The sequence below is a fragment of the Echeneis naucrates genome, chromosome 20 (assembly GCF_900963305.1).
Source record: "Echeneis naucrates chromosome 20, fEcheNa1.1, whole genome shotgun sequence".
NCBI classification, from domain to species: domain Eukaryota; kingdom Metazoa; phylum Chordata; class Actinopteri; order Carangiformes; family Echeneidae; genus Echeneis; species Echeneis naucrates.
In genome coordinates, this window is record NC_042530.1 from 17,322,967 (window position 1) to 17,346,802 (window position 23,836).

Consider the following 23,836-nt stretch of genomic DNA (forward strand, 5'->3'; position numbering starts at 1 on the left):
TAACCACGTCTTTTATTATGAAAAACCTTAACCCGGAAGTGTGAGTCCGGGTTTTGCTGCTGTGGTGTCCAGTCTGCACGTGTGCATATGTCAAAGAAGCTTTTACCAGCCAGCAAATGTCATGACAGAGACAGCGTGAGTGTGTGCCGATGTCGGGAGGTGTTATTAATAGTGTGTGTTGAATCGGTGGTTAGATGAAGCTTTCTGGAGTGAGCTGAGCTAGCTTCAGCTAAGCTAACTAAGCTAGCAGACCGAGGCGAGGAGCAGTTGGCGCTAATAGGGTTACTGAGACTTTATCCTGTTTACCACGTGTCCCCGTCTTAACAACAGTATATCTTCAAACTGTACTCGAGTGCCTGTTATATTAAAGTATCAAACCCATGTGAAAACTGATGATGAGCTCTTTTAGTTAGGAAAGCGAAAAATGGCATTTTCACCTTACTCAGACATCAATAGCAACACAAAAAACAAACATTTGTTCTCAAATCAGTCTAAATCAAATATAAAATACAATTTTTGGATATGGCCCCCAGGGAGCCACTCAAGCAGTGTCCCTATCAGATGCCCGAACCACCTCGACTGGCCTCAATCTGGCTCTTCCACGCAGCTACAGGAACCATACCCTTATCATGGTTGAGAGAATTGCGTGCCCTGATGAATCTGGGAGCTGTGTTGTTGGGAGCCATGTGCTCCTGGTAAAGTCTCCCAAGACTAACCCTAACGCAAGACGAATTGGTCCAAGGCGAGGACCAGCCAAAGAATGGTTTAAAAAAAAAAAAAAAAAACAATGAAAGGAAGGTGACCCTGCCCAGAGAAAGCCAGGGGACTATGTCTGGAGTCAGGCCTGGACTAAGGGCCCATAAGCGAGCGCCTGGTGGCCTGGCTGGGTCTCCCACAGGGATCAATCGAGCACAGCCTGAAGGAGCTATGTGGACATTCATCCACCCCCATCTCATGGACCCACCAGAAACACATCGTCTTCAAGATCCTCATCCCCCACAAAGCTCTGAACAATCTTGTCCCCTCATACCTGACTGATTTCCATCGCCACTCCCCAACTTGCTGTGTCTACTCTGCTGACGCCGGTCTTCTGGCCTCCATCACGAAGACCAAGTACTGCACCTTGTGGTCAGAACCTACACCATCACCATACCAACCCTCTGGAACTCGCTGCCCATCAACATCTCCAACACAAACAATTTAAAAGGCAACTCAAATCGCACTTCTTCACAGTCATCAACAATACCTGACTGTCCTCCTACACTCATCCCCCTCCATTTTCCTGATGTGTATCTGTCTTGTTACGCATTTACTTGTCTTTTTTGTGTCTGCTTTTGTGTGCACCTATTTAAATCGTATTTTAGTACCATCAAAAGCGCTATGTAAATTTGATTTGCTATCATATATTTTTGTCTGAGAAAAAAGCTGCTGAAAGGATATTTCAATTGTCTTTAAGGGTATTGAAGGTGGGCCTGTTCTGTTCATATTGTCAGAATGGAGATAATACAGTAAAATTAGCTAATTTAATTTTTTCTCTGTAAATAGAATAGATAATAGCTTTCCAGTGAATCAAATGCTCAACATCGTAACTTGAGTTTCTTTTAACTTTACCCATAACAAACATCTTTGAAACAAATTTTAGCATAATAACGTCCAGTTTGTTGTTTCTTTGCAGTGACCATTGAGTGTCCCTGGTGCAATAATGGCTGATGCATTCAGCAGCAGCTCCCAAATGGTGATTCAGCGTGTTGTGGATGTCACAGTGAAAACAAATAGTCCTCCAGAAAAACTTGAAGAGCTGTATCATATTAGGAAGACTTGCAACTTTATCAACCAGCATAACTTTAAAAAGGTGAGGGTGTCATTTCATTCACCAGATGTATATATTTTAGTCCTTAGTTTCCCAGTATTTCAGGACCACACAGAAATTGATCAGCTGGCAGCCAGCTGTTGTCTGTTAGAAATCACTTGCAGAAATGAAAACAGTCTTAAGAGGCTGATGTATCCATTTTCCTGATGTTCACAGGTTGCACTGCAGTTTCCTGATGAGTTGCTGGTGGATTCTGTTGGAATAGCAGCAGAGATTGAGAAACACAGTAACGCCAAGCCATTCATTTTAGGAGATACCTCCTATGGCAGGTAACACACCAAGTCTAATTACTTGGTTAAATAATAATGCACATACCATCTGTGCTGTGACGTCTTTTAATGCTTTACATGTTTTGATCTACAGACCTTGAACCAGCACAACCATGTTATATTTTGAATGTACACTTTTCTTTCCTTACCCCCTAATAACTAGTGGCTGGCTGAAATGATTTCAGTGAGAAGCTTCTTGTAGCCATCTACAAGTCTCTGACATCGATCTGAAGAAAGTTTGCCCCACTCCTCAAAGCAGAATTCTATCACCTGTGAGATGTGTGGGGGGTTTCTTGCATGTACAGCCCGTTTCAAGTCACCCCACAGCATTTCAATGGGATTAAGATACGTTCTTTGACTTGGTCATTCCAAGACTCTCCACTTCTTAGTTTTTAGCCAGTCCTTGGTGAATTCACTGGTATGTTTTGGGCCATTGTCATGTTGCAAGGTCCAGCTCTGCATCAGCTTAAATTTTTTTTTATAGATGGTTTAGAGTGGGGCGGTACGACCAAAATTCTCTCTCATGGTATTTTTCAGAATTACTCCAGTTTCACAGTGTTTTGTTTTTGTTTTTTTTCCATGTATGATTCAGTGTTGACCACATTTTCCACTGATTGAGAGAAGATTTACTGCATATTGGCCAAGAATAGTCTATTACAATCCATGAATATTGTGTGTTGTGCAGAGGACTGGAGGGCCGGTCTGATGTATGGGCCGGTGTTCTCTTATTTTTTATTTATTTGTTTGATTTATTTCATGGCACTGGGTTGAACTATATCAACCCTATATGCTGCTCCTCCCAGCCGCAGTCCCTGACCCTGGGCCGCCTCCACTGGCAGATTTATTTATTTATTTATTTTTATTAAATTTTTTTACAGTAGCGTACACAATCATGGGGACGTAACACGCTTGTGCACACCATGGATGTCTAAAGAGCACACATGGCCAGTGCAGGGATCTAAAGTGGGCCGATCTGAGGCATGAAACTCCAGGACTGAAAATGAGTTCCATTCCGGCCCTGATTGTGCACAAGTATTAGTAGCCTACAGGTTTGCATGGCCCCACACAGTGCTGTCCATTCGTCTGTCCTTTAGCTTTGTTGGTTTTACCTGATGCTGTGGAGGGTGAGGTGCAGATTTTCGTTTCATAGCTACATGTATGACTATTGCAGCAAAAAAAAAAAAAAAAAAAAAAAGCATGAAAATCAGTTTAGTATTCAGCGAGTTATGATTGATTAAATGTCCATTGCATCTGCCAAACAGATTATACTGAGTGGAGCGGGTGACTGGTCCAAGATGGTGGCCCACGGCTAGTCAGCGCAAGTAGGCAGTAGCAGTTGATGCAGCGTCTACTCTTTATATCTATGTCCACCACGCTCAGCAACACCACTATTACAGTGTGTGCGCAATTACTAGCCAAGTGATTATTTTGACCATATCATCATTTTATCCATGATTTCCAACTCTAAGCTATATCAACTTGAATGCTTATTGGATTTAATGCATATCAGGTGATGTGTATTTATGTAATGAGGGAAGGTGTGGCCTAAGGAGATCAACACCCTATATCAAGGTGTGTATAATTATTAGGCAGATTCTTCTCCACGGGAAAAATTGGCCAAAAAAGAGATTTAACTGACTCTGAAAAGTCAAAAGTTGTAAAAAGTTTTTCAGAGGGCTGCAGTACTCTTGACATATCTAAGCTATTGGGCCGTGATCACAGAACCATCAAATAGTCAACAGGGTCGCAAGAAACGTGTCGAGAAGAAAAGACGCAAATTAACCGGCAAAGATTTGAGAAGGAAAAAAATCTTTGTTTTTCATTTAGTTGCATAATAATTCTGCACACTAATAGTTGCTTAATAATGGTGTACATATAGATATTCTCTTAAGAAAGCCAAAACTTCACTTAACTTCACTACTACTTAAAGTTCAGGTTTGAGGGTTTGTTAACAGTTTGGATTGACCAAGAGCACTGTAGTTGTACAATAACAAAATTAATCCTCAAAAATACAACTTGCCTAATAATTCTGTACGCAGTGTAGTTCCGCTCTGTTCAATGCGTGTTTAGCGGTGCAGCAATGCAAACGGTCCCCTGTGAAACTATTTACCAACGCGCTGCATTTGGGACATGTTTAGGCAATTTAAACCGGTGTTGCCAGTATATGAAAAATTCATAACAAATGCAAAAACCGGTTTTCAGTATGAATTGGTATACCGCCCAGCCCTAAGATGGTTTCATGTGTTCCTCAAGCACCCTCTGTTACACAGTGGAATTCATGGTGGATTCTATGATGGTGGGCTGGCCAGGTCCTACTGCGGCAAAGCATCCCCAAACCACGACACTTCCAGTGCCATGCTTTACAGATGGTATGAGGTTCTCTTCTGGGAATGCTGTATTTGTTTTACACCAAACATGGGTTCTGTTCTGGTGTTCAAAGAATTACATTTTAGACTAATCTGTCCAAAGAACATTATTTCAGAAGTTTGTTTTTGTTTACGTTATCTCTGGCAAACTTCAATCTGGCCTTAAATGTTTCAGTTAGAGAGCAAAGGTTTCCTCCTTGCACACCTTCCATCAAAGTCAAACTTGTGTAGTCTCTTTCTGATGGTAGAGTCATGCACTTTCACATCAACAGTAGCAAGAGCCTGCTCCAGGTCCTGTGATGACAATTTAGGATTTTTGATAACTTCTTTTAGCTTTAGCTTCTTTTAACCCTGCTCTAGGGGTGAACTTGTTTGGACGGCCAGACTCTTCTTCTTTTTGAGGGCTTCAGACAGCTCTTTGGATCTCACCATGGTGCTCACTCTCACTTCAACAGTCAGGGGTACACCAAATCAAATGCAAGCCTCCTTCAAAATGCTTGGTAACGATGTTCATGTGCACCTGATGTGATGCACCTGTGTGATTTTTAACGATTTTAAGTGTGGAAACGTGAGGTTGTCCAAATTTATTCCTCACCAGAAATTGCATTCTTTTTCAATTACAATTTACCGAAAGTTTTAAAAAGGCTTTTCTTAAATTTTAATTGTTGAGTTATATTACTTGGATCCTATATGCCCAACTATGTTAAATATACAGGCTTTCATAGGGTGTCATTTTTTTCATGATTGTATATGATAAAGATTTTTATTGACTTTTATTGAGCAGTTGCTGTGTGGATGAAGTTGCTGCGGAACATGTTGGCGCCGAATGCATCGTGCACTATGGCAGAGCTTGCCTCAGCCCCTCTAAAAGACTGCCTTTGATGTACGTGTTTGAGAGCAGACCAGTGGATGTCAGCAAGTGTGCCTCCACCTTCAGAGACCTCTACCCTGACACACAGAGTCATGTTGTCATCCTCTATGATGTTAACTATGTTCATGCCATAAGTAAGACATGCCCCAAAGATCTGTCATCCAACAGCAGATTCACTTGACTTCTGTCCTCCCCAGTAACCCTACATGTTTTCTTTTGTTCAGGTGATCTTGCAGCTCTTCTGTCTTCAGATTATCCAAACCTAATTGCTTCAGAGCTTGTTATCAAAGGCGAGCAGTGTTGCAGTCATGGCCAAAGTGAAAAGCAACATGACGACACAGAACAAGATGACAAGCAGATTATCTGTCAGTTTGGAAGGCAATTCTCTTTGAAGAATGGTTTATGTATAACCGATTACAGTATGTTCTTTGTTGGCCAGGAAGGAGCCACCCTGCGAAATTTCATGATGACCTGGAATCGCTGCGCATTTTGTTCTTTTGACCCCAGTACAATGACAGGGAGGACTGAGTTGGTTAGGATTAACTGTGCGTTGATGAAGCGATATTATGCTATTGAAAGGGCCAAAGATGCCAATGTGGTTGGCATTCTGGTCGGCACTCTGGGGGTGGCAGACTACCTCACTATCATCCAGCAGCTGAAGGAGACTATCCGCAGAGCCGGAAAGAAGAGCTATATGTTTGCCATGGGGAAACTGAATGTACCCAAACTAGCCAACTTTCTTGAAATTGATATTTTTGTGTTAATCGCATGTCCTGAGAACTCGTTGTTGGACTCAAGTGAGTTTTATAAACCTGTGGTGACGCCATTTGAGATGGACATGGCTTGCAACAATAACAGGGAGTGGTCAGAAGAATATGTCACAGACTTTCGCCATCTCCTACCAGGTAGTTAAAAATTTATTTACAATACAGATCTGTGATAAATTATTTATACTTCATGATTATTCTGATTGTTTTTGTAAATACACATTGAATTATTTTAGACTATTAGGGGACAATGTTGCATTAATTGGTTCATGCTAAAACTTGTATGAAAGATTCAAATTCCTTGTAATTTGTCATTTTTAGTTACATCCAACCTTTTCTTTTTTCACCTCAAACTTGCTCTAGGGGGACAGAATCATGTGCCTCTGGCTGATCAGCAGGAGGGGGAAGAAGAGACAGACGTGTCTTTAATCACTGGCGCTCTGCGAAGCCGCAATCTGTTGGCTAGTGAACCTACAGAGTTTCCGTACAGCTCCTCTGTGGTCCTCAGGAACCAGACTCTAACTGTAGCCAACACAAATTCAGCTGGTATGGAACAGAATTGTGCAAATATGCCATAACTTAATGTTCCAAAATATATAAAGAAAAAATACACAGAAGTAGACTTTTAGAAATGTACAATTATATGTTGTTGCTTCCTCTTTTCAGCGTCCTTTCTGGCAGAGCGAAGCTGGCATGGCTTAGAACAGAAGTTGGGGGAGACACCTGTGGTGAAGGCTGTAGAGGGCAGGAGAGGCATAGCCATTGCCTATGAAGAGGAAGGAACATCATGAAAATCTACCAGTAGGCTACAGATAACGCAGTCAGCCACAAAAGCAAGCTATTACTTGTAATTGCAGGAAGGTAATGAAATCTTTTCATAGTCCACTATCAGATTTTGCCTATTTTTATCATTAATCATTGAATCATAGACTGAGAGTCAGACCTACAGTGTAAACCTGCATAACAGCATGATGACCATTGTGGCTCTTTTAATTAAAGACTGAAGAACCTTCATGAAGCTACCTGGACAGTTCTTCTCTTTTGGCCACTGAACACTTTAATTACTTTTAGTCACTTTTTTGGTTTTGTATTGACATACATTACTAGCCATTAACAGGAACTTCTTCGACAAAGGATGCAGGGAATATGCCAGTGTTGCCATTACATTGTCCTTCTAACCAGTCCTGGTTAACTAAAGAAAAACATAAAGATTAAATACATTAACACAAATACATTAAATATGTGGGATGAAAATTTTCAAAAGAATCAAAGTCTCACCTCTTGAGAGCAATCTGATTGTGTCCCCCTGATGAAAAGTGAGGTCCTCTGGATTTGATGACTCATAGGAATGAGTGGCCACCAATGTAATTTCTCGTGTCTTTTCATCGGTTTGCTAAAATCACAAATGTACACAAATCTGTTAATTCTGCTCAATTCTGCGAAGTAAAGCTGCACCATTAACCAAAACATAATTGAAATCGCAACCAAGTGCAAAGACCAGCTTTCAGGGACCTGCCATTTTACAAAACCCAACACAGAATTTTAAATTTTATGTGAAATCAAAATTTCTAAATGGTAGTATCTGCCAATATAATTGCAGTATAACTTTTCTTTTGCATATCTATAGCTCTATTTAACACTGGCTTCATAGTTTTTACAAGTAGAGCAAGGAAAGTACAAGCTTTACAATACATGCTCATTGTGATGTTGCGTTCTCAGTTGATATTTTAATCAGTGAATTTGTAACAGTTTTTCTGGAGATTGATGAATGCAGATATGTTTGTCCCAAGTGCAAACCAACTGTAATGCCTCCCATTAGTTTGCAGTCTGTTTTGAAGTATCCATCTTAAGTATTTGAAGCCAGAAGAAATTATATTTGGAGGAGAAAGTGGAGCTGGCAGGAAGTGAAGGCTGGATCTTGGCAAATTTTCCAGGTGCCAGTTAAAGACTCTTCAGCATTAGTTTTACTTTACAGACCCAGAGGCCACATCCATTTTTGTATACAATCTGTAGGGATGTACTATGATAGTTGAATTCCATTGCAGGACCACCATGAAACATGTTTGACTAAATGCTGCTTTAAGGAAAACACTTTAGTGATACTGATCAGTTACAAGCAGGTTTCCTTCATAAACACAGGCCTCATCTTCATCCCTGTATCAGCACCAACATGAATGGCTGTGCTATGTGAGGAGAATTTGCACAGAGGCAGGTTAGATCTTACCTCCTTTGTTTTGCACCACAGGGTAATGTGTCTGTCCTTGATGTGACTCCACACACGCTCCATATCTGAGTTGATATTGATCACACTTTGTTCATCAGTCTCTGATGTTAAGCTAAGAAAAAAAAACATATTTTTTTTATTCAGCAGTCATAATAAACTACAGTGGAAGATATTTCATAATTTACACTGCACCTTAAGGTGATTGCAGAGAAAGGGCGATTGAGTTTTTTACTGATTTTCTCAACCAGCGTTGTATAGGAAGACCCCGGTGGTACAGAGACCACAAAATTGAATGTGAAACAGACTTTGACGATGTATGAATTGTCAGTGGGCTGTGCATCCTGCCAAAGTTGAAAGGATAAATTCTCAGTTTATCAAAGACATAAAAAGGAAAATCTAGCCTTTTCACATTAGATAATCGATCCAAGCATACCTCACGTTGTGTGTTTTCCTTGCTGTTATCTCTTGGGATAGAACCTTAAATACAGGAAATGGGGAGAGGGGTTTGGTTTTCTGACATCAGAAAATAGAACTTCCTTCTGTATTTCAGTTTTGACAGATGTGTATAAAGTTGGTTGACTTCTTTACCCTGTTTCCTTTCAGGTCTGGTTGGTGGTTCTAGAGTTGTTAGTGGTTTACGTGTTTCCTGTCCATGGTTATATATCCACAACCATCCAGATTACATTTAGAAAGCAAGAAAAATTTAAACCTCTCCAAAAAATGTTTTGCAATGTCAGAAGCCAGCTAAAAACACAAACTAGCTGGACAGATGTGTTTAAATATTACCATCACATCAGCCACATACAATAAGAAAATGGAGGAAAGTTCATTCCTCACCTCGTTCTGTTTCGACGCCAATGAGATCTCCAAACGCTCCAAGTAGTTATAAGGAACAAGTCCTCTCTGAACAAGATGATGCAGCATAAGTTGAGGAGTGTTGTAACTTTACTTTAATTTGAGTACTGAGTCAGATGCATATTTGAACAGAAGGAGAACCTGTGGTACATGGAGGCGTACAGTGAAAGTCAGTCTTACTCTTGCATTGAAGATCACAGATGCCCAGTTGTCAGCACCCTTGTGCAGTACGAACACAATGTTTCCTGGCACCACAGCCAGCTCATCGCTGGTCTCAGGGACAAACTCAAACAGGACAGTGTGGGGCTCACCTTCCAAAGCCCTGTGAGGACAGAAAGACACCTGCTGTTCACATACTAGCAATCTTTATCAGCACTATATCCTGTTGTTCTCTGGACTATAGTTACACACTGATCCATTTTCCTTCACTTAGAAGCATATTCATAGATTTACCTGACCTTATTGCCTTTTAGTTATGGTTTCTATTGTTATTTAGTTAGATTTTTTTTTTTTTTATATATATTTTTTACATAGTCTACTAATGCTAAGAGGAATGAAACTAGTTTTCTGTGTTGTAATGTCATCTGGCCAAGTATTTCACAATCAGTTGTAAAAGTATTCTGCAAGGTAAAATCGGAACAACCAAACAAATATTACTAATTAACTATCAACTGATCATGGTGTTTCATTTACCGTATTTTTCGCACTATAAGGCGCACATAAAATCCTTACATTTTCTCAAAAATCGGCAGTGCGCCTTATGTCTGAATTCTTGTTGTGCTTACTGACCTCGAACCAATTTTATGTGGTACACTGCGCTCAAATCTGTCAAAATATTTTAGTGTGACTTTGGTAAGCGACGAAGCCGCTCCGCTTGATGGATCGTCGGAGCATTCTCAGCTGACACAGGGAGGTTGTGTTAACGTTGGTCTGTTAATACGGGTTACACTTCAGACAATGTTAGAGAACTAATTATGTTGTGCTGGCAAGCAACCATCATCCAACATTTAGTCAGTGTTACCTCACTATAATTAGACATCAAGCCAATGTTAGGTTTTTAACGTAAACCCAATTTTCAAATCCATATCATAATCCAATTATAATCAAATGTTGGGTGACAACGTCACACTAACTTCAGGTGTTTGCTGTCGCTGGCAGTGGTACGCTGACCTCCGCCAACTCAGACACTGAAGATGAGGAATTTGATGGATTTGTGGAAGGCGAATGATTTAAAATGTGAGTATATTTTTCTGTATTTTTCGCAATTGAACAATATTCTGAGTTATTGTGAATGAGTTGAATACCTGACTTGATTACCTGACCGTTTGGCTTTATATACGTTTTATCATGCACTTTATAACTCGGTGCGCCTTATGGTCCGCAAAATATGGTACAAGCATTATGTATCTCTGGTGTTTGTAGTGATTAAAATGAGGTTGCACTGTCCTACCTGAGAACTTCAGGTTCCTTTGGACCAGTTGGGCCATCCTCAACCTGTCAGATGTAACCAATCATGCAAGGCTTCCAATCAGCTTCAAATACATATGGTGCAGCACAGCATCACTGAATTGGCTTAATTTTCATAAAATAAACTGTAGCCACTGTCTTTGACATGTTTGAGTTTAAAAGTTTTTAAAAAGGTATAAGCCCCTAATTCATTTATAATGAAGCTTGTGCTACATCAAAGTTCTCCTTGCATCATAATGACCAATACAAAAAAGCTTGATCAATGCTGAACCTGATTTAATCCCTCTAAAGTGTTCAAAATAAATGAATGAAGAATCTTTTTGACATATTAACAGTCATTGTATGACTGTACTCTGCTGCCAAGGATAAATTCATGTCACCTGTGGCTGTAGTGGTGCAAATCCTGAAAATTCATCCTGAGGAACCACAGATGCAACCACCTGAAGATGATGAAAAAAAAAAATATATATATATATATATATTATTTAACGTTGCTAATTCTGATGTTTTATTTGAGATTAGTGCAAATATCGCCTATGGTTTATTTTCGAAAGTATGAGGTCTGTATAAAATATGTGACTGAATGATAGAACTTTTACTGGTGTTGATGAACTAACATCTGTGTAAGGCAAAAGCATGTTGTTAGATAGTGTACTACCTTTGCTTTGCCCAAGTAGTCCTTCTTCTCCAGCTCAGCAACATAGGTCTTATTTGGTTTAAATAGTTCTTTTGATGGGAACTCAACTAGTTTGAAAAGTTTCTGTTTCTGTGGGTGAAATTGAAATGATATAATGACATGAAAAATGTCTCTTATTTGTGACATTAAAGAAAATTTCAATTTAGCTGCTCACACCTTGACCATTTACCTGCTTTAGAGAAGCTATTATATATTTATTATAATTTTGTAGTTTTTCTAGTTTATTATCATTTTAATACATTTTTCTCAATAAAAGAGCGATAACATTTTTGTCACAAAGATAATCTTATGGAAATAAACTGAGTAACTGAATTAGTATTTGGAGGTGAAAAAAAAAAACCCTGATAAAAATGTTTTCACTAATCCAAAAACAGCATCTTCCTGGCAGTGCCACACCAGAACTGACCAATGTAGATTGCAGAGCTTTGTCAATGATATTGAGCTTGAACTCTGTCTTGTAGTTGAGAGCCTTCACAAGGTTTTCCTGGGCCTTTTCCCAGTTGCTGAGCTGAGCTTCAGCCAGGGCCATGTTGTGGAGAACCTGTGGCGGGAAACATTAAGATTATATCAAAAACAATTTTGAGCCCTCAGTCCCCATCACATACCACTGAATCAAGAATAATCCTTCCAGTCTGTTTTTAAATTTCAATAAATATATTCACTTTTTTCTCTTTTTTTTGACAGTTTTAGGAAAATTGGTAGAACAACAGTTAATTGTTAGGACAGATTAAACTAAGAATGTTCAGCATGATCATATATATATATATATATATATATATATATATATATATATATATATATATACACATATGCACAATATACTTACATCACAGGCATATAATTTGTATCTGAGACCGAGTGCTTTGTAATCTATCAGCTGGTTGCCTCTTAGTGCCTTGAAGGCATGCTGGAAATCACCTAAGCTCTCCTCATATCTATAAACAGGACATGCAGTTAATTATTTTTGCGTAAATGATTCACCAAAAACTGTGAGAGAAAGTGCATTAGTGATAACTTGTGATAAAGATTGCTGGTGTCTGTTAAACAGTTTAATATGAAGAATGAATGTGGACATTTGTTGAAGTGAGCAGTGTCTCTTGCCTCTGCTTTTTGTAGAAGGTGATGCCTCTTTGGAAAAAAGCAACAGCCAAATGTTCATCTTTACGTATGCTGCAATCAAATGCCTGAGAAAAGTAAGAACACCATGACTTCCTCTTGAAGAAAAGAGAAACTGTGAACTTCTACTTCTTCTTTCCCAGTGACTTGCACTTTAAGACAGAAAAATATCACAGCATTTCATCTTCAACTCATCATCTAAATACCAAAAAGAAAACCACTTTGGATGTGTAATATTACAACATAGAAATTGAAGGTGTACATTTGGCATGCATTTTGAGAACAGGGTCAGATTTACCTTTTCAGCAGCATCCAGGTCTTGTTTAAGAAGATGGAGGCAGCCTATATCAAAACAAATTTTGGAGTTTGGTTCTTGGATTGACAGGAAAATCCTGAATGCCTCTGACAGGTCCTCCTTGTCAACACAAGAGACAGCCTCATCCCACTGACGCAGGGTGTCCACAAAAGACATCGTTGCTGGTTAAAAGTACACTGAACTGTAGACCAGTTTAAGGAAGCTCCTTTGGTTTGTATCAGAGAAATGAGGAAGTGTGATGACTGTGTCATTGTTGGTACATTTTATCCGCACCACCACTACAGTTTACATTGGCTCGAGTAAGTGAGCTTTAGCGGAATAAAGCTGTGTGCATAACAGATGGCTGCTGTTTTTATCTATTCGCTTCAGTGCCAAACTTGAAAGCACGAACTTTTTGCCAACGACCAATACTGATCTTCTTTTAGAGATCAGCGCACAGTCGCTGTATTATGTTAGAAATTCCGTCGACCGAATGAAACTCTTATTTTAAAAGAATAACTTGCGTGTTTCCGTTGCTCATGTGTCCAACTTGCCTCGGTGCAGTCTTCTCTAGTTAAACAAACATGGCTCTGCCTCATTATCAGATAACAGTTAGAAATGATACGTAGACAGCTACAAAGGGGAAAATGCAACGATCACGAAGTGAAGCGAAGCTGTAGATGGAGAGCGGGTGTCTTGTGAAGCTGGTTAGCTTAGTGTAGCGTTTAAAGACCCTGTTTACACACAACTAGGTTAACCCTCCCGTTGGCTAATGTAAGCTAGCAAAATGGACCTTGGAACAATGTTGTACAATAATTTAAAGGATGTTACATGGAGTACGACGTCCTTGCCATTAGATCAGCTTGTCAGTTCTTATAGGCTGCCTCAAATTGTCAAGCTGGACAACGGTTAGTAACTTTGTGTCTCTAAGTGTTTAAGCTACAGTGCAGAGGTGTCGGCTAGCGGCTAGTTAGCAACACGTCCATCAAACTCGGGTCGTTTTACGTGCGAGCCTGCGGTTGATTTCTTCACTGTATGTTGACCAGTAACCAGCAATACCGCAATAGTTACGCTAAAACTTGTGCCATTTTCCTATACAATTTTTTATCTGCCGAGTAATTTCCTGGGAAAACAGCGACCGTCACGGACTGTAAGGGACAGCTCCTTGAGGAACATGACGACGATACGATGTTTAACTCTGAAACACAGTGACGGTTATCGTCAAGGCATGTGTGCAGCGTAATGAAGCATGCTAAGGGGCAGTTGTTGCAGATAAAATGATAGATAACTGTGCTGATCATCTTGTCTCACTGAGGTTGCAGATGTGTCTGTCGTCAGGACCGTGCTGAGCAATGCTTTAACAGCAGCAGTCAACTGCTGTGTTGATCTTCAAGGTACCATCCTCTGTCACACTCAGCGCTAATTTTCCTGTGCAGGATTGTGCTGATGTGTTGTGCTTTTGACTTGGAGGGGTATGGATGGGTAGGGGCATTAGTCGTGGTCTGTGGAAAACAGTGATATAAGAGCTCATTGAGCCAGTGTCTTGGTCTGACTGGAGCATCCAGAGGGGCACAGTCTGTTCACAGCGTTCAGTTTCTACATTTTGCTAAGTTTTTGTCTTCCAAGGGTGCTGTTGTGGTTCTTTGACTGTGTTCCAATACTTCAAATTGAAACCAATTGTGCAACAAATGGCAGGATATATTAGGAAGCTGTTCTGGAAGCAGTAGTACAGCATTACCTGCGGGGTCGGGTGTAATCTGCAATCAATGCTCAGCTTTGTGAATGGTTAACTCATTTGCATTCCTGCAGGTCAGTTGGTTGATGGGCTCAGAGACAACGACTACCTCTTGATTCATTCCTGCCGCCAATGGACAACTATTACCGCTCACAGTCTAGAGGAGGGACACTATGTCATTGGGCCGAAAATAGAGATCCCAGTACACTATGAAGGTGAGCTACAGCTACATAGATAACTCCTGTGTTTGTCCGATGTTGATAAGGTACCTCCGTTTATTTTCAGATGATTAAAGCTGTCTCTTTTGTGGTGCGTAATCAGCCTCTTTAATACCAACATACACGAGAGCTATATGACACTTCCTGTAATGTGGTATAATTTATAGTTGTTATTACACAGCAAACCCTCAAAGAGTCAGATCCTGACAATAAAATTGAGAATGTGGATTGCTGATATTTGGGACTGCAATCCATTTAATGCTTGTGTTTCCTCTTTTAAGGTCAGTTTAAGTTGCTGGAGCAGGACAGAGATGTCAAAGAGCCTGTGCAGTACTTTAACAGTGTGGAGGAGGTGGCAAAAGCATTCCCTGAAAGAGTGTACGTCATGGAGGAAATCACTTTCAATGTTAAGGTATATTTCATCTGATAAAACATCTATTATTATTGTTTCACAGATGTTTAGACAATTTCATATTAATGCCAAAATTCCCAGTTAAGATTAAAAATTTCCTGTTTATTTGAGGAACTTGAACCTGGTTTATGGGGCTGACAACACTGATCTCAGCAAAGTGGGTTCAAACCAGCCTGTTAATGTTACTATAATCATGTACCAACACAATGCATCATTCACACTTTCTTTTTTGACGATCAGCTTTTATTTGTACATCCTTCACAGTTACACAAATTTTGACCCACCAGCCTTATGTTTTGTTCTTTTCCATGTCATTTCTGCATAGATGGCTTCAGGGGAATGCAATGAAGACACAGAAGTTTACAACATTACACTAAGCACTGGGGATGAACTGACATTAATGGGCCAGGCTGAGATCCTTTACGCCAAGACCTCTAAAGAAAAATCAAGATTTAACACAATTTTTAAGAAGATTGGGAAGCTGAACTCGATCAGTAAGATTGGTAGGGGCAAGATGCCATGCTTGATCTGCATGAACCACCGCACCAACGAGAGCATCAGCCTGCCGTTCCAGTGTAAAGGCAGGTTCAGCACCTGTAGCCCTCTGGAGCTCCAGATGCAGGATGGTGAGCACAACATCAGGAATATTGTGGAGAAAACCCGCCTGCCAGTCAATGTGACAGTACCCAGCAGTCCACCACGGAACCATCATGACCTCCACCTAATCCGGGAGGGTCATCGCTACAAATTGGTGAACATTCAGACAAAGACAGTTGTTGTATGCTGCATTCTACGAAGTAACAAAATTATCCCCATCCATTTTCCCTTTCACATGGCCATGCCCAGATTTATTATTCCAGAGGAGCTGCTGCAAGGAGAGTTGTGGCTTGACACTATGGTGCATCGTTGGTTCACCTTCTGCCAAGAGCAGTTTGACATAGATGACTATTCTCGTGCTGTCCGTGATGTGCGGACAGACTGGAATGATGATGGAAAGAGTCCGAAGAAACACAGCGGGAATGGTAGCTGCAGTGGAAGCAGCGGAGGCAGCAGCAGTTCCAATGGCTGTCCCAGCTACATGCAGATTCCCAGCTCTTTAACTTATGCCCGCGATGAACTCACCCAGTCGTTCCACCGACTCTCTGTCTGTGTGTACGGCAGCAACTTGCATGGTAACAGTGAGGTCAACCTGCAGGGCTGCATGACACTGTGTGGAGATTGGGCTCTTCTGCCCTCTGACAGCATGGCTTCAGACTCTGGAGACAATGAACACTTTTTCCCTGAGCTGCTGGAGAGTACAAGCCAGCAAACATCCTTTAACAAGGCAGATGTTCCCTATGAAGAGTTGTGGTTGGATCACTTGAGAGGTCAGGTTTCAAAACCCTCTTTAAGTGAAGTAATTCGAGACATCAACAACAGCAACTGTGGCACAACAGCAGCCTTGTCGTACCCAATCCCTTGCCCTGTTGGGGCAATAACCAGCTCGGCTGTCTCTCTTACACCACCACCAGTCCCACCCAAGTCTGAAGCTGTGAGTAGTATCATCCCTGCTCAGCCATGTATAATCTTGCATCACCTGTGGTTACTATGGTTACAGCAAATGCTCCTAAAGTAGCTACTTGGCCAGAAATCCAACAGGGACAAGTGAAGTGTCAGTTTGCAACACAAACATGGAGAGTTTGAATTTGGCTAGTAATAATTCTAATAATGATCTAATTTCCTGCTGCAGTGTAAAGAGCAGGCCAGTTGCAGCCTGCAGCTCTTCAGCAGACAGCTTCCTGAATATATGTTCCATTAGCCATCATGTTTCAGTCACTTCATCACTATAACATGATGAATATTTGGACTTTGAATTCAGATTGACAGTCATCCATTGCTGACTCAATATAAAAAGTCAAAATTCAATGTGAGGCTGCCACAAATGAGATTAAAAAACTGGACGTCCTGTACGATCTTTTTGTATTAAAAGGTTGTTTCCTTTCTAGGTGAAGGAAGAATGCCGTCTCCTGAATGCCCCACCAATCCCTCCACGAAGTTTAAAACAGATGCCATTGGGGCCCAACCCATCAAAGCCGCGGCAGCAGGAGACCCGCTCTCCAAGTCCAACCCTCTCCTATTATTCCTCTGGTCTCTACAGCATGTAAGAACTGGATGTTTTTCATTGCACTGTATTTAATATTAAATTTGTAGAAAATCTGATACATTAGAGTGCAGTTAAAAAGTAATTGATAAGATGTATATTGAACTTTTACTTTGCCCACAACCATTTATTCACCTCCATTCTTCAAAAACTGTAACGAGTTTGGTTAGTTGATTGTTAAATGCCTGGATCACATTATGAAGCCTACAGGATGTTTGCTTTCATACCATTAATTGTTCTACTTCTTCATCAGTAGTGGATCATGTGAAAAAGAAGCCGCTGACCCACAGGAGCAGAGCCATGTGTGCTACCCCTGTACCTGGGGCAGATTTAACAGCACAGAGCCAAGTGCTTCTCTTCCCAGTGGCAGCCTGCCATCAGATGGGATGTCCTCCAGGTTGTCTTGGCCAAATAACTTCAGCGGAGAGTCACACTGCATGGAGGAATTTCTACCATCCAGCTGTCGGAGTTACTACAGTTACCCCAGAAAGAGATCGCCCAGCACCCCAAAAACATGTACCACGAGCCTTGTTGACTTTGATGGCCGAGAACATGTGCAGGGCTGCAAGGATTTCAGTGTGCTGAACTCTCCTCTGAATCAGTTCTGCACTAAATCTTCAAGTTACAATTCAGAGATGTACACAGACAAACCTATCGAGGAATCTAACACTAAGCAGAGCCTCTCCTGCCCAATCTTACCCCCGAGAACACCAAAATCAAATGCCATGAAAATGTACACAGACTTACTGCCTGGGTCAGTATGTGACAATAAGCAGGAATCTCAGCATGAGCAAAACACCAAAGAGATTTACTCCAACTCTAACTCATTAACTCCTAACTGTCCCTCCTCATCTCCCACTGTGCCATGGCAGCCCCCCAACAATTTGACCGGCCTTTCTATTGAAGAGGTGTCCAAATCTCTGAGGTTTATTGGCCTGCCAGATGACATTGTGTCTCTTTTTATGTCTGAGAAGATTGATGGGAATTTACTGCTGCAGCTCACTGAGGAAATTTTGTTGGAAGACTTCAAGCTAAGCAAACTGCAGGTGAAGAAACTCATGCAGTTCATAAATGGATGGAGACCCAAGATTTAACTCTAAGTATAAAATATAACAGTCTGCTGCAGTGCGGGGAGTCATGCCTTCAGTATATATGCTATGCACACTGTTTATTTTGTATGCGTGTCCTTGTTACTAAAGTGTTGGGAAGATATTTGGTTGAATCATTTGGCACTTTCCTGAAGATGCTTTAATGTCAGCTACTTAGGACTGTTTCAAACACAGCCTGCTATTGTTTGTGCCATTACCCAAGTGGACAACTAACTGACACTGCTGTGAGGACAGGAGGTCTGCTTGATGACATTGTTTGATTCTGGTCTTAAAAGGGGAATTTCTGTTACTTAAAAGAACAAAACAATTCAGAATTTTTGCTGATTTCTCAAGCAAATCTCAAGCATAGAGTTTTGCAATTATGACATTAAAATCTATTGTATGAGATTCCCTCCTGGATTATTTTCACCAGGACTGGGTTTTGATGGAAGTGCACAAATAAATACACTTGATTTAATCTGCCTCTGTTAAATGAAGTGAAGTTTACCAACTGCTTTAGTCATCTTCTTTTAAAGAGCTCCCCCTTTTAAGGTCCTTATGCACAACGCACAACAATGTCATACTATTGCTCTTACCCATGAAATACATTAGGAAGAGACACAGGGGCTTTGGCATTATAAAAGCATTTCTTTCTCAGCTCTAAATGGGTTGTGTCAGGTAAACAAGAGAAAACCTTAATTTTTAATTGAGCATTGGACATAACAGTAAAATCAGGTTTTAATGTAAAGAGAAAAGAAGCTTTCCGAGTATCACTTAAAGGAGCTGGTTTCAAGAGATGAACTGTTGTATGCATTGAAACCAGCCTGTGCTTAGCGATGACAAACTGCATCTGAACTCTGGCTGTGATTCTACACTACAGGACTGTTGAGCTTAAGAGTGAGCTAAATGAAATGATTGACACAGTCCCTGGAGACATTTTGTAGTGTCTACTCTTCTTATGCAAGGTCTTATTTTTATTTGATGCCTTTTTTAACATTAAGTTAAATGTCAACCATTTAGCTACTTGCTTTAACCTTAAGTTGGAGGTTATTTATAAGAGAGAATGAATACATGATGTTTAACAAAATGACACCCTTACTCTGAACAAACATTGAAATAACCAACAGAAGGGATGGGTCATGATGGAACATTCTACATCTAATAGAAATGATGCATCGTGCACTTTGGTAGAATTCAGTTTGATAAATAGCATTTAAAGTAGTAAAATATAAAGGAGGGGGAGTGAATGCACTACATGGTTTTCAAAATTTAAATGGTACATCTCCTTTCTTCTCATTGTACAGTATCACAAGTTAGAGCTTGCCTGCGCCTTAACCCAGAGACCTTAAGGAATGTGCTATTTCACTTTAGTTTAACATTGCCATCCTCTCTTAATGTGAGAATATTGTCCAGCATGAGCTGAGGAGATGGTGTTTGTGGATTTCTTCCGACCTGAACATTGAAAATGATCTGTGGTACTGACATATTGATTTAGATTGGGTACACTATTTTCTATATCCTTGATTCAGAGTTGATTTATTTATGCAATTGTGTAACATAATAGGTGAAACACTTTGTGTTCATATGGAAAAATGAATATATTTGAAGGTGCCTCAGCATCATAGGCAACGACACTGCCCTGTCGAGCCATCGGATAACCCCTGTTCTTCTATCACCCCACACTTTTTGCAGTGGGGTGTTACATATTTTACTTGATATTTTCATTTTGTATGTAAATGCAAGTTTAATGTAATTTTCAAAGTTGCTTACTAATGTTGAAATAATTTGTATTGAGAAGAAGCTTCAAATTTCTGTTCTTTTTTTATTCTGCAAAACTACAATGAGTTTCTAAGTTTGTGCTTTAAAATAACCCTTACTGATCATGTTCATAAGCCGTGCCATATGTGTTTGTGTAATATTCCACTTTTCCCTGCTATTTTTGTCACATTAACCACCCTTATTCATGGGCATGTGTTTTAACACTGTTATTGTCCGGAAGATAATTTCCTATGCAATAGCTGTGGCTCTCTGAAGAGACAGTAGGAAGAAACAACAAACAAAAGTCACATCAGAATTACAAAGTGAGGCCATGGCTATGTATGATCAAGTTGCCATGGTGTTACTGTAACTTCAGGAAGTCATACATGCCTAAAAAAAAAATCTTCCATCTCAGTATCTTTACTAGAATAACTGTGAGCTGTGAGCTCAGCTCTAAAACCAGCCCAGTCCAACGAACACACAGCTGAGACATATTGTTATGCAAAAAAGCAAGGAATGAAGGTGGCACTTGGTTTGACAGCAGGTGGAATAGGATTTCTAAACATTACAGAAAGCTCCACTTATTAAGTTACCTGTGAACTTAACTCCTGTTTACCTGTTCTTTATTCTGTAATCCATTGTTTCCATTGTATAATAATATTAAAATGGATAAAATGGATTAACGGATGTCTGTAGTTTAATCAGAGCTGAGTGACATCAAGAGTCAGTTCAAACTGATCGGTTCATCAGCTGGACCATCATGTCAGGGAAATCACAGATGACTCAAGATATCTAGACTGCAGCATAACCTCCTGTTTCTATCCAGTCCAGCTCTCTCTGGTATTTATCTAATATGCATTAATGTTGTCACATACGACACAAACTAATAAAGGTTAGCAGCCTCTAGGTCAAAGACATATAAGGATTTTCAACAAGTGTTTTGTCTACATATAAATTCGTACTATATTAGAATTATAAGTGATTAGTATTTTTTTCAGCTGTGCTCTTGAAAAATGCCAGGTGAGGTGAAAATGACTGCATCACACCTCACAGTCACCATCAAAATGTAATTAGTTTTCCCATAAACATACATGTTTGAGCCTGATCAGCCTAAAACTGATTTATTATCATGTTGGCTGCAGTTAGAACGTGCAATTTATTTATGGGCTTGTTGACCTGACAGTCCTGCATTCATGATGACTTTTGAAACAAAAAGTCCCTACAAAATCAAATTGCACAAGGTGTTCTGCAGCTTCATCACTTCTGCTTTTGTGAGGATGTGCAGCCGCTACTTCCTGCCTTACATAAAGCTGGTTAGCATCTTACATCTCAATGGCAATACCAGTTCTCCTTTTGTCTTCAGGCTTAAAATAGGAAAAGTCAAGTAAAACAATAAATTATGTCGTAGACACCCTTCAACAGCCCTTTCTCACCTCTACAAGCTCCAAACCGGCTGACCAGCTCCTTTCCTTGATCTCAGTGTACATACTGGTGGCATCCCAGTAGATGTACTAGGTTCATAGCCTTGTGTTTTCTGGCAAAGCATCCGGGTAAAGTGAATGAACACAGTCAACAATGATGTCAATGACTGTGTTAAGATGCAGTTCAAAATAATCTGATGGGAAAATTTCTTGGTGTGAGTCACTTGAGATGAAATGTATTATAAAGACTACAAAAGGCTTTTAAATGTGTTTGCACTGAATGATAAAGCACCAAGCATGTTACTGTGAGGAGGCTGTAAATATGTTGTGGTCTCATGCACTCCTGTACAGGTTTCCCCTTTCACATAGACAGAAAAACACTGATCTAAATCTTACTGAAAGACAATGAATGGAAATAGAATTTTGAAATACCATGTAAAATTCATAACCAGACACTTTCTTATTCCTCATGAACAGACACTACACAAGCTGCTCTAAGACTCCCACCCATCCACCCACCTCATATAACGCTGTCAGACTGGAAATAGTTAAAAACTGCCTAAATATCAACTCAATGCTCATCGAGAGCAGCATTGAGTCCAGAAGTCCAAGACTTTAACAAGTTCCTGGCTAGCCCACCAACAGCCGACCAGATCCTCTACGTGCTCCAGAACAATCAACCAGATCTTCTACAAGCGCCAGACCAACTGACCAGATCTCTGACCACTCCAGCGGGTGCCACTACCCCAACAACGGTGAGCACTGTGAGAGGAGCTTTGAAAGTTACAAGAAACGTCTCCAGTGGGAACCTCGTCACTGGACCAGATTTCCAGCACAATTTTGCAATAGCATGCCAGTCATCCCCTCAAGCGGTCGAGCCAGCACCCAAGAGCACTCATCAACTAGTGAGTCTTTGCAGTCAATCCAAGGGAAGTCTGCAGATGGAGCTCAGAAGACCAGAGGAGGTTCTGTCAAGAAGACAAAACCAAGGAATTCTGCAAAGCATAGACCTTGGCAGAAGACTTCACATAGGTTACCAAAACGTAGACCTCAGAGGAAAACTCCATGAGGTCCTGCAAGGCCAAGACCTGAGAAGAAGACCTCACAGGGCTCTGCAAAGCCTAGGCCTTGGCAATGCACCTCCAGTGAACACATCAAGAGATCAGAGATCCAACACCAATAAACAAAGGCAGGCTTCATGGAAGGAATTAAATGGTATATCCCAGCAGGCCAGCAGTAGAAGCTCTGCATATAATGCAGATGAGGCAAAGTCTTTTTGTGGCTCTGAATTTATCTAACTGCATTTACCGCCTAAGCCAAACAGCTACGTTGCCTCACCTCACTAGAGCAGTAATAAGAAAGAAAGTTAGAGTTAAATACCAACCACGGTGATGACAATGTGAAAATACCGTTAATATAAAGCATAAAGATGACCAGCTTGGCAAAATACACTCATTTGTGTAGAAATGTTTAAATTTCATGATTCATTTTTGTAATCCATAAGTATGACTGAAGCCTTTTCTGAATGAGTGATGCACTGACTGAGTCAGTGTTAACGTTGTTCCTGATGTCAGAATAAATGCTAATTTAGAGAGATGATTTCCTGCTTGAAATTTAAAACCAGAGTGATTTAAAAACAAAGGAGTGATATGAACATGGTGGCTGGATCTAAGTGGCTTACATGCTGCAGTATGTGTGAAGTAAAATACTTCCAACTTCAATTATAGAGTCCTGATACAAAACTTGGTCTTGTGTGTGTATATAAAAAAATGGCCAAAAAGATGGTGTTTTAGCAACAATGTCTCTGAAAAACAATCTTTAACTAATACAGTTCTGAAGATTACAGATCAAAAAGAATACAGTTTTGAAGATTCTAAGATTTAGGAGACTACAAGCAGATCCTGCCTAACAAATAAAGCCAGAAATCAGGACATGAGAATGATTTTTCACAGGTACAAAAGAGCTAACATCGAAGATGAAAGACTTTTTTTTTTCCACACCCTGCCAATCCACCATAAATGTTTCACCAATCAAAAAATTAGACCCACGGTTCCCAGCCCACCCAAACCCTGCCAAGCAAATTTGGGTCCATGGCCTGGTCGAGCAGACAGTCCACCTGCTTTTCCACTGACAGGCCTGCAGCAGGAAGCTTTGCTCTTATGTTGTGCTCTGGAGTCCCCAGGGCCACAGACTGCATCCCCGCAAAGGCAAAGCTCTTCTCAAAGCCCAGCTTCAGCTCCTCGCTGACAAAGACATCAAGAGATTGA

The 23,836-nt window shown here is 40.4% G+C and overlaps 4 protein-coding genes across 8 annotated transcripts in view; 2 read left to right on the forward strand and 2 right to left on the reverse strand.

Annotated features, from left to right (window-relative positions):
• Nucleotides 1–19: 19 nt before the first annotated feature.
• On the forward strand, nucleotides 20–7,333 carry dph2 (diphthamide biosynthesis 2). Its single transcript, XM_029528730.1, has 7 exons — nucleotides 20–135; nucleotides 1,676–1,852; nucleotides 2,027–2,139; nucleotides 5,290–5,510; nucleotides 5,601–6,281; nucleotides 6,507–6,689; nucleotides 6,810–7,333. The coding sequence occupies exons 2-7, from the start codon at nucleotides 1,703–1,705 to the stop codon at nucleotides 6,932–6,934; spliced, it is 1,473 nt and encodes a 490-aa protein (XP_029384590.1). The 5' UTR covers nucleotides 20–135; nucleotides 1,676–1,702; the 3' UTR covers nucleotides 6,935–7,333.
• ncf2 (neutrophil cytosolic factor 2) lies at nucleotides 6,276–13,478 on the reverse strand. Its single transcript, XM_029528729.1, has 16 exons — nucleotides 12,801–13,478; nucleotides 12,488–12,570; nucleotides 12,213–12,321; nucleotides 11,793–11,927; nucleotides 11,348–11,455; nucleotides 11,070–11,129; nucleotides 10,673–10,716; nucleotides 9,403–9,544; nucleotides 9,205–9,270; nucleotides 8,956–9,013; nucleotides 8,801–8,844; nucleotides 8,560–8,708; nucleotides 8,368–8,479; nucleotides 7,422–7,536; nucleotides 7,243–7,335; nucleotides 6,276–6,909 (listed from the first exon to the last, which is right to left on the reverse strand). The coding sequence occupies exons 1-15, from the start codon at nucleotides 12,972–12,974 to the stop codon at nucleotides 7,247–7,249; spliced, it is 1,488 nt and encodes a 495-aa protein (XP_029384589.1). The 5' UTR covers nucleotides 12,975–13,478; the 3' UTR covers nucleotides 6,276–6,909; nucleotides 7,243–7,246.
• Nucleotides 13,344–21,867, forward strand: garem (GRB2 associated, regulator of MAPK1). Of its 3 annotated transcripts, none has more exons than XM_029528726.1 (6): nucleotides 13,344–13,705; nucleotides 14,607–14,747; nucleotides 15,032–15,162; nucleotides 15,488–16,693; nucleotides 17,148–17,302; nucleotides 17,556–21,867. In XM_029528726.1, exons 1-6 carry the CDS (start codon nucleotides 13,585–13,587, stop codon nucleotides 18,394–18,396), a joined length of 2,595 nt encoding a protein of 864 aa, XP_029384586.1. In that variant the 5' UTR covers nucleotides 13,344–13,584; the 3' UTR covers nucleotides 18,397–21,867. The 3 variants fall into 3 exon arrangements, with proteins under 3 accessions (XP_029384586.1, XP_029384587.1, XP_029384588.1); XM_029528727.1 differs by having other exon boundaries at nucleotides 17,559–21,867; XM_029528728.1 differs by lacking the exon at nucleotides 13,344–13,705 and adding an exon at nucleotides 14,095–14,191.
• prkdc (protein kinase, DNA-activated, catalytic subunit) overlaps nucleotides 15,409–23,836 on the reverse strand; it is a 48,001-nt gene continuing 39,573 nt past the window's right edge. For 2 of the 3 annotated variants that reach the window (XM_029528724.1, XM_029528725.1), the window contains exon 86: nucleotides 15,409–23,812. In XM_029528724.1, the coding sequence (XP_029384584.1) occupies nucleotides 23,608–23,812 (205 nt within the window). In that variant the 3' untranslated portion in view covers nucleotides 15,409–23,607. The remainder of the gene's footprint in view (nucleotides 23,813–23,836) is intronic. The other variant, XM_029528723.1, reaches the window with a different exon arrangement.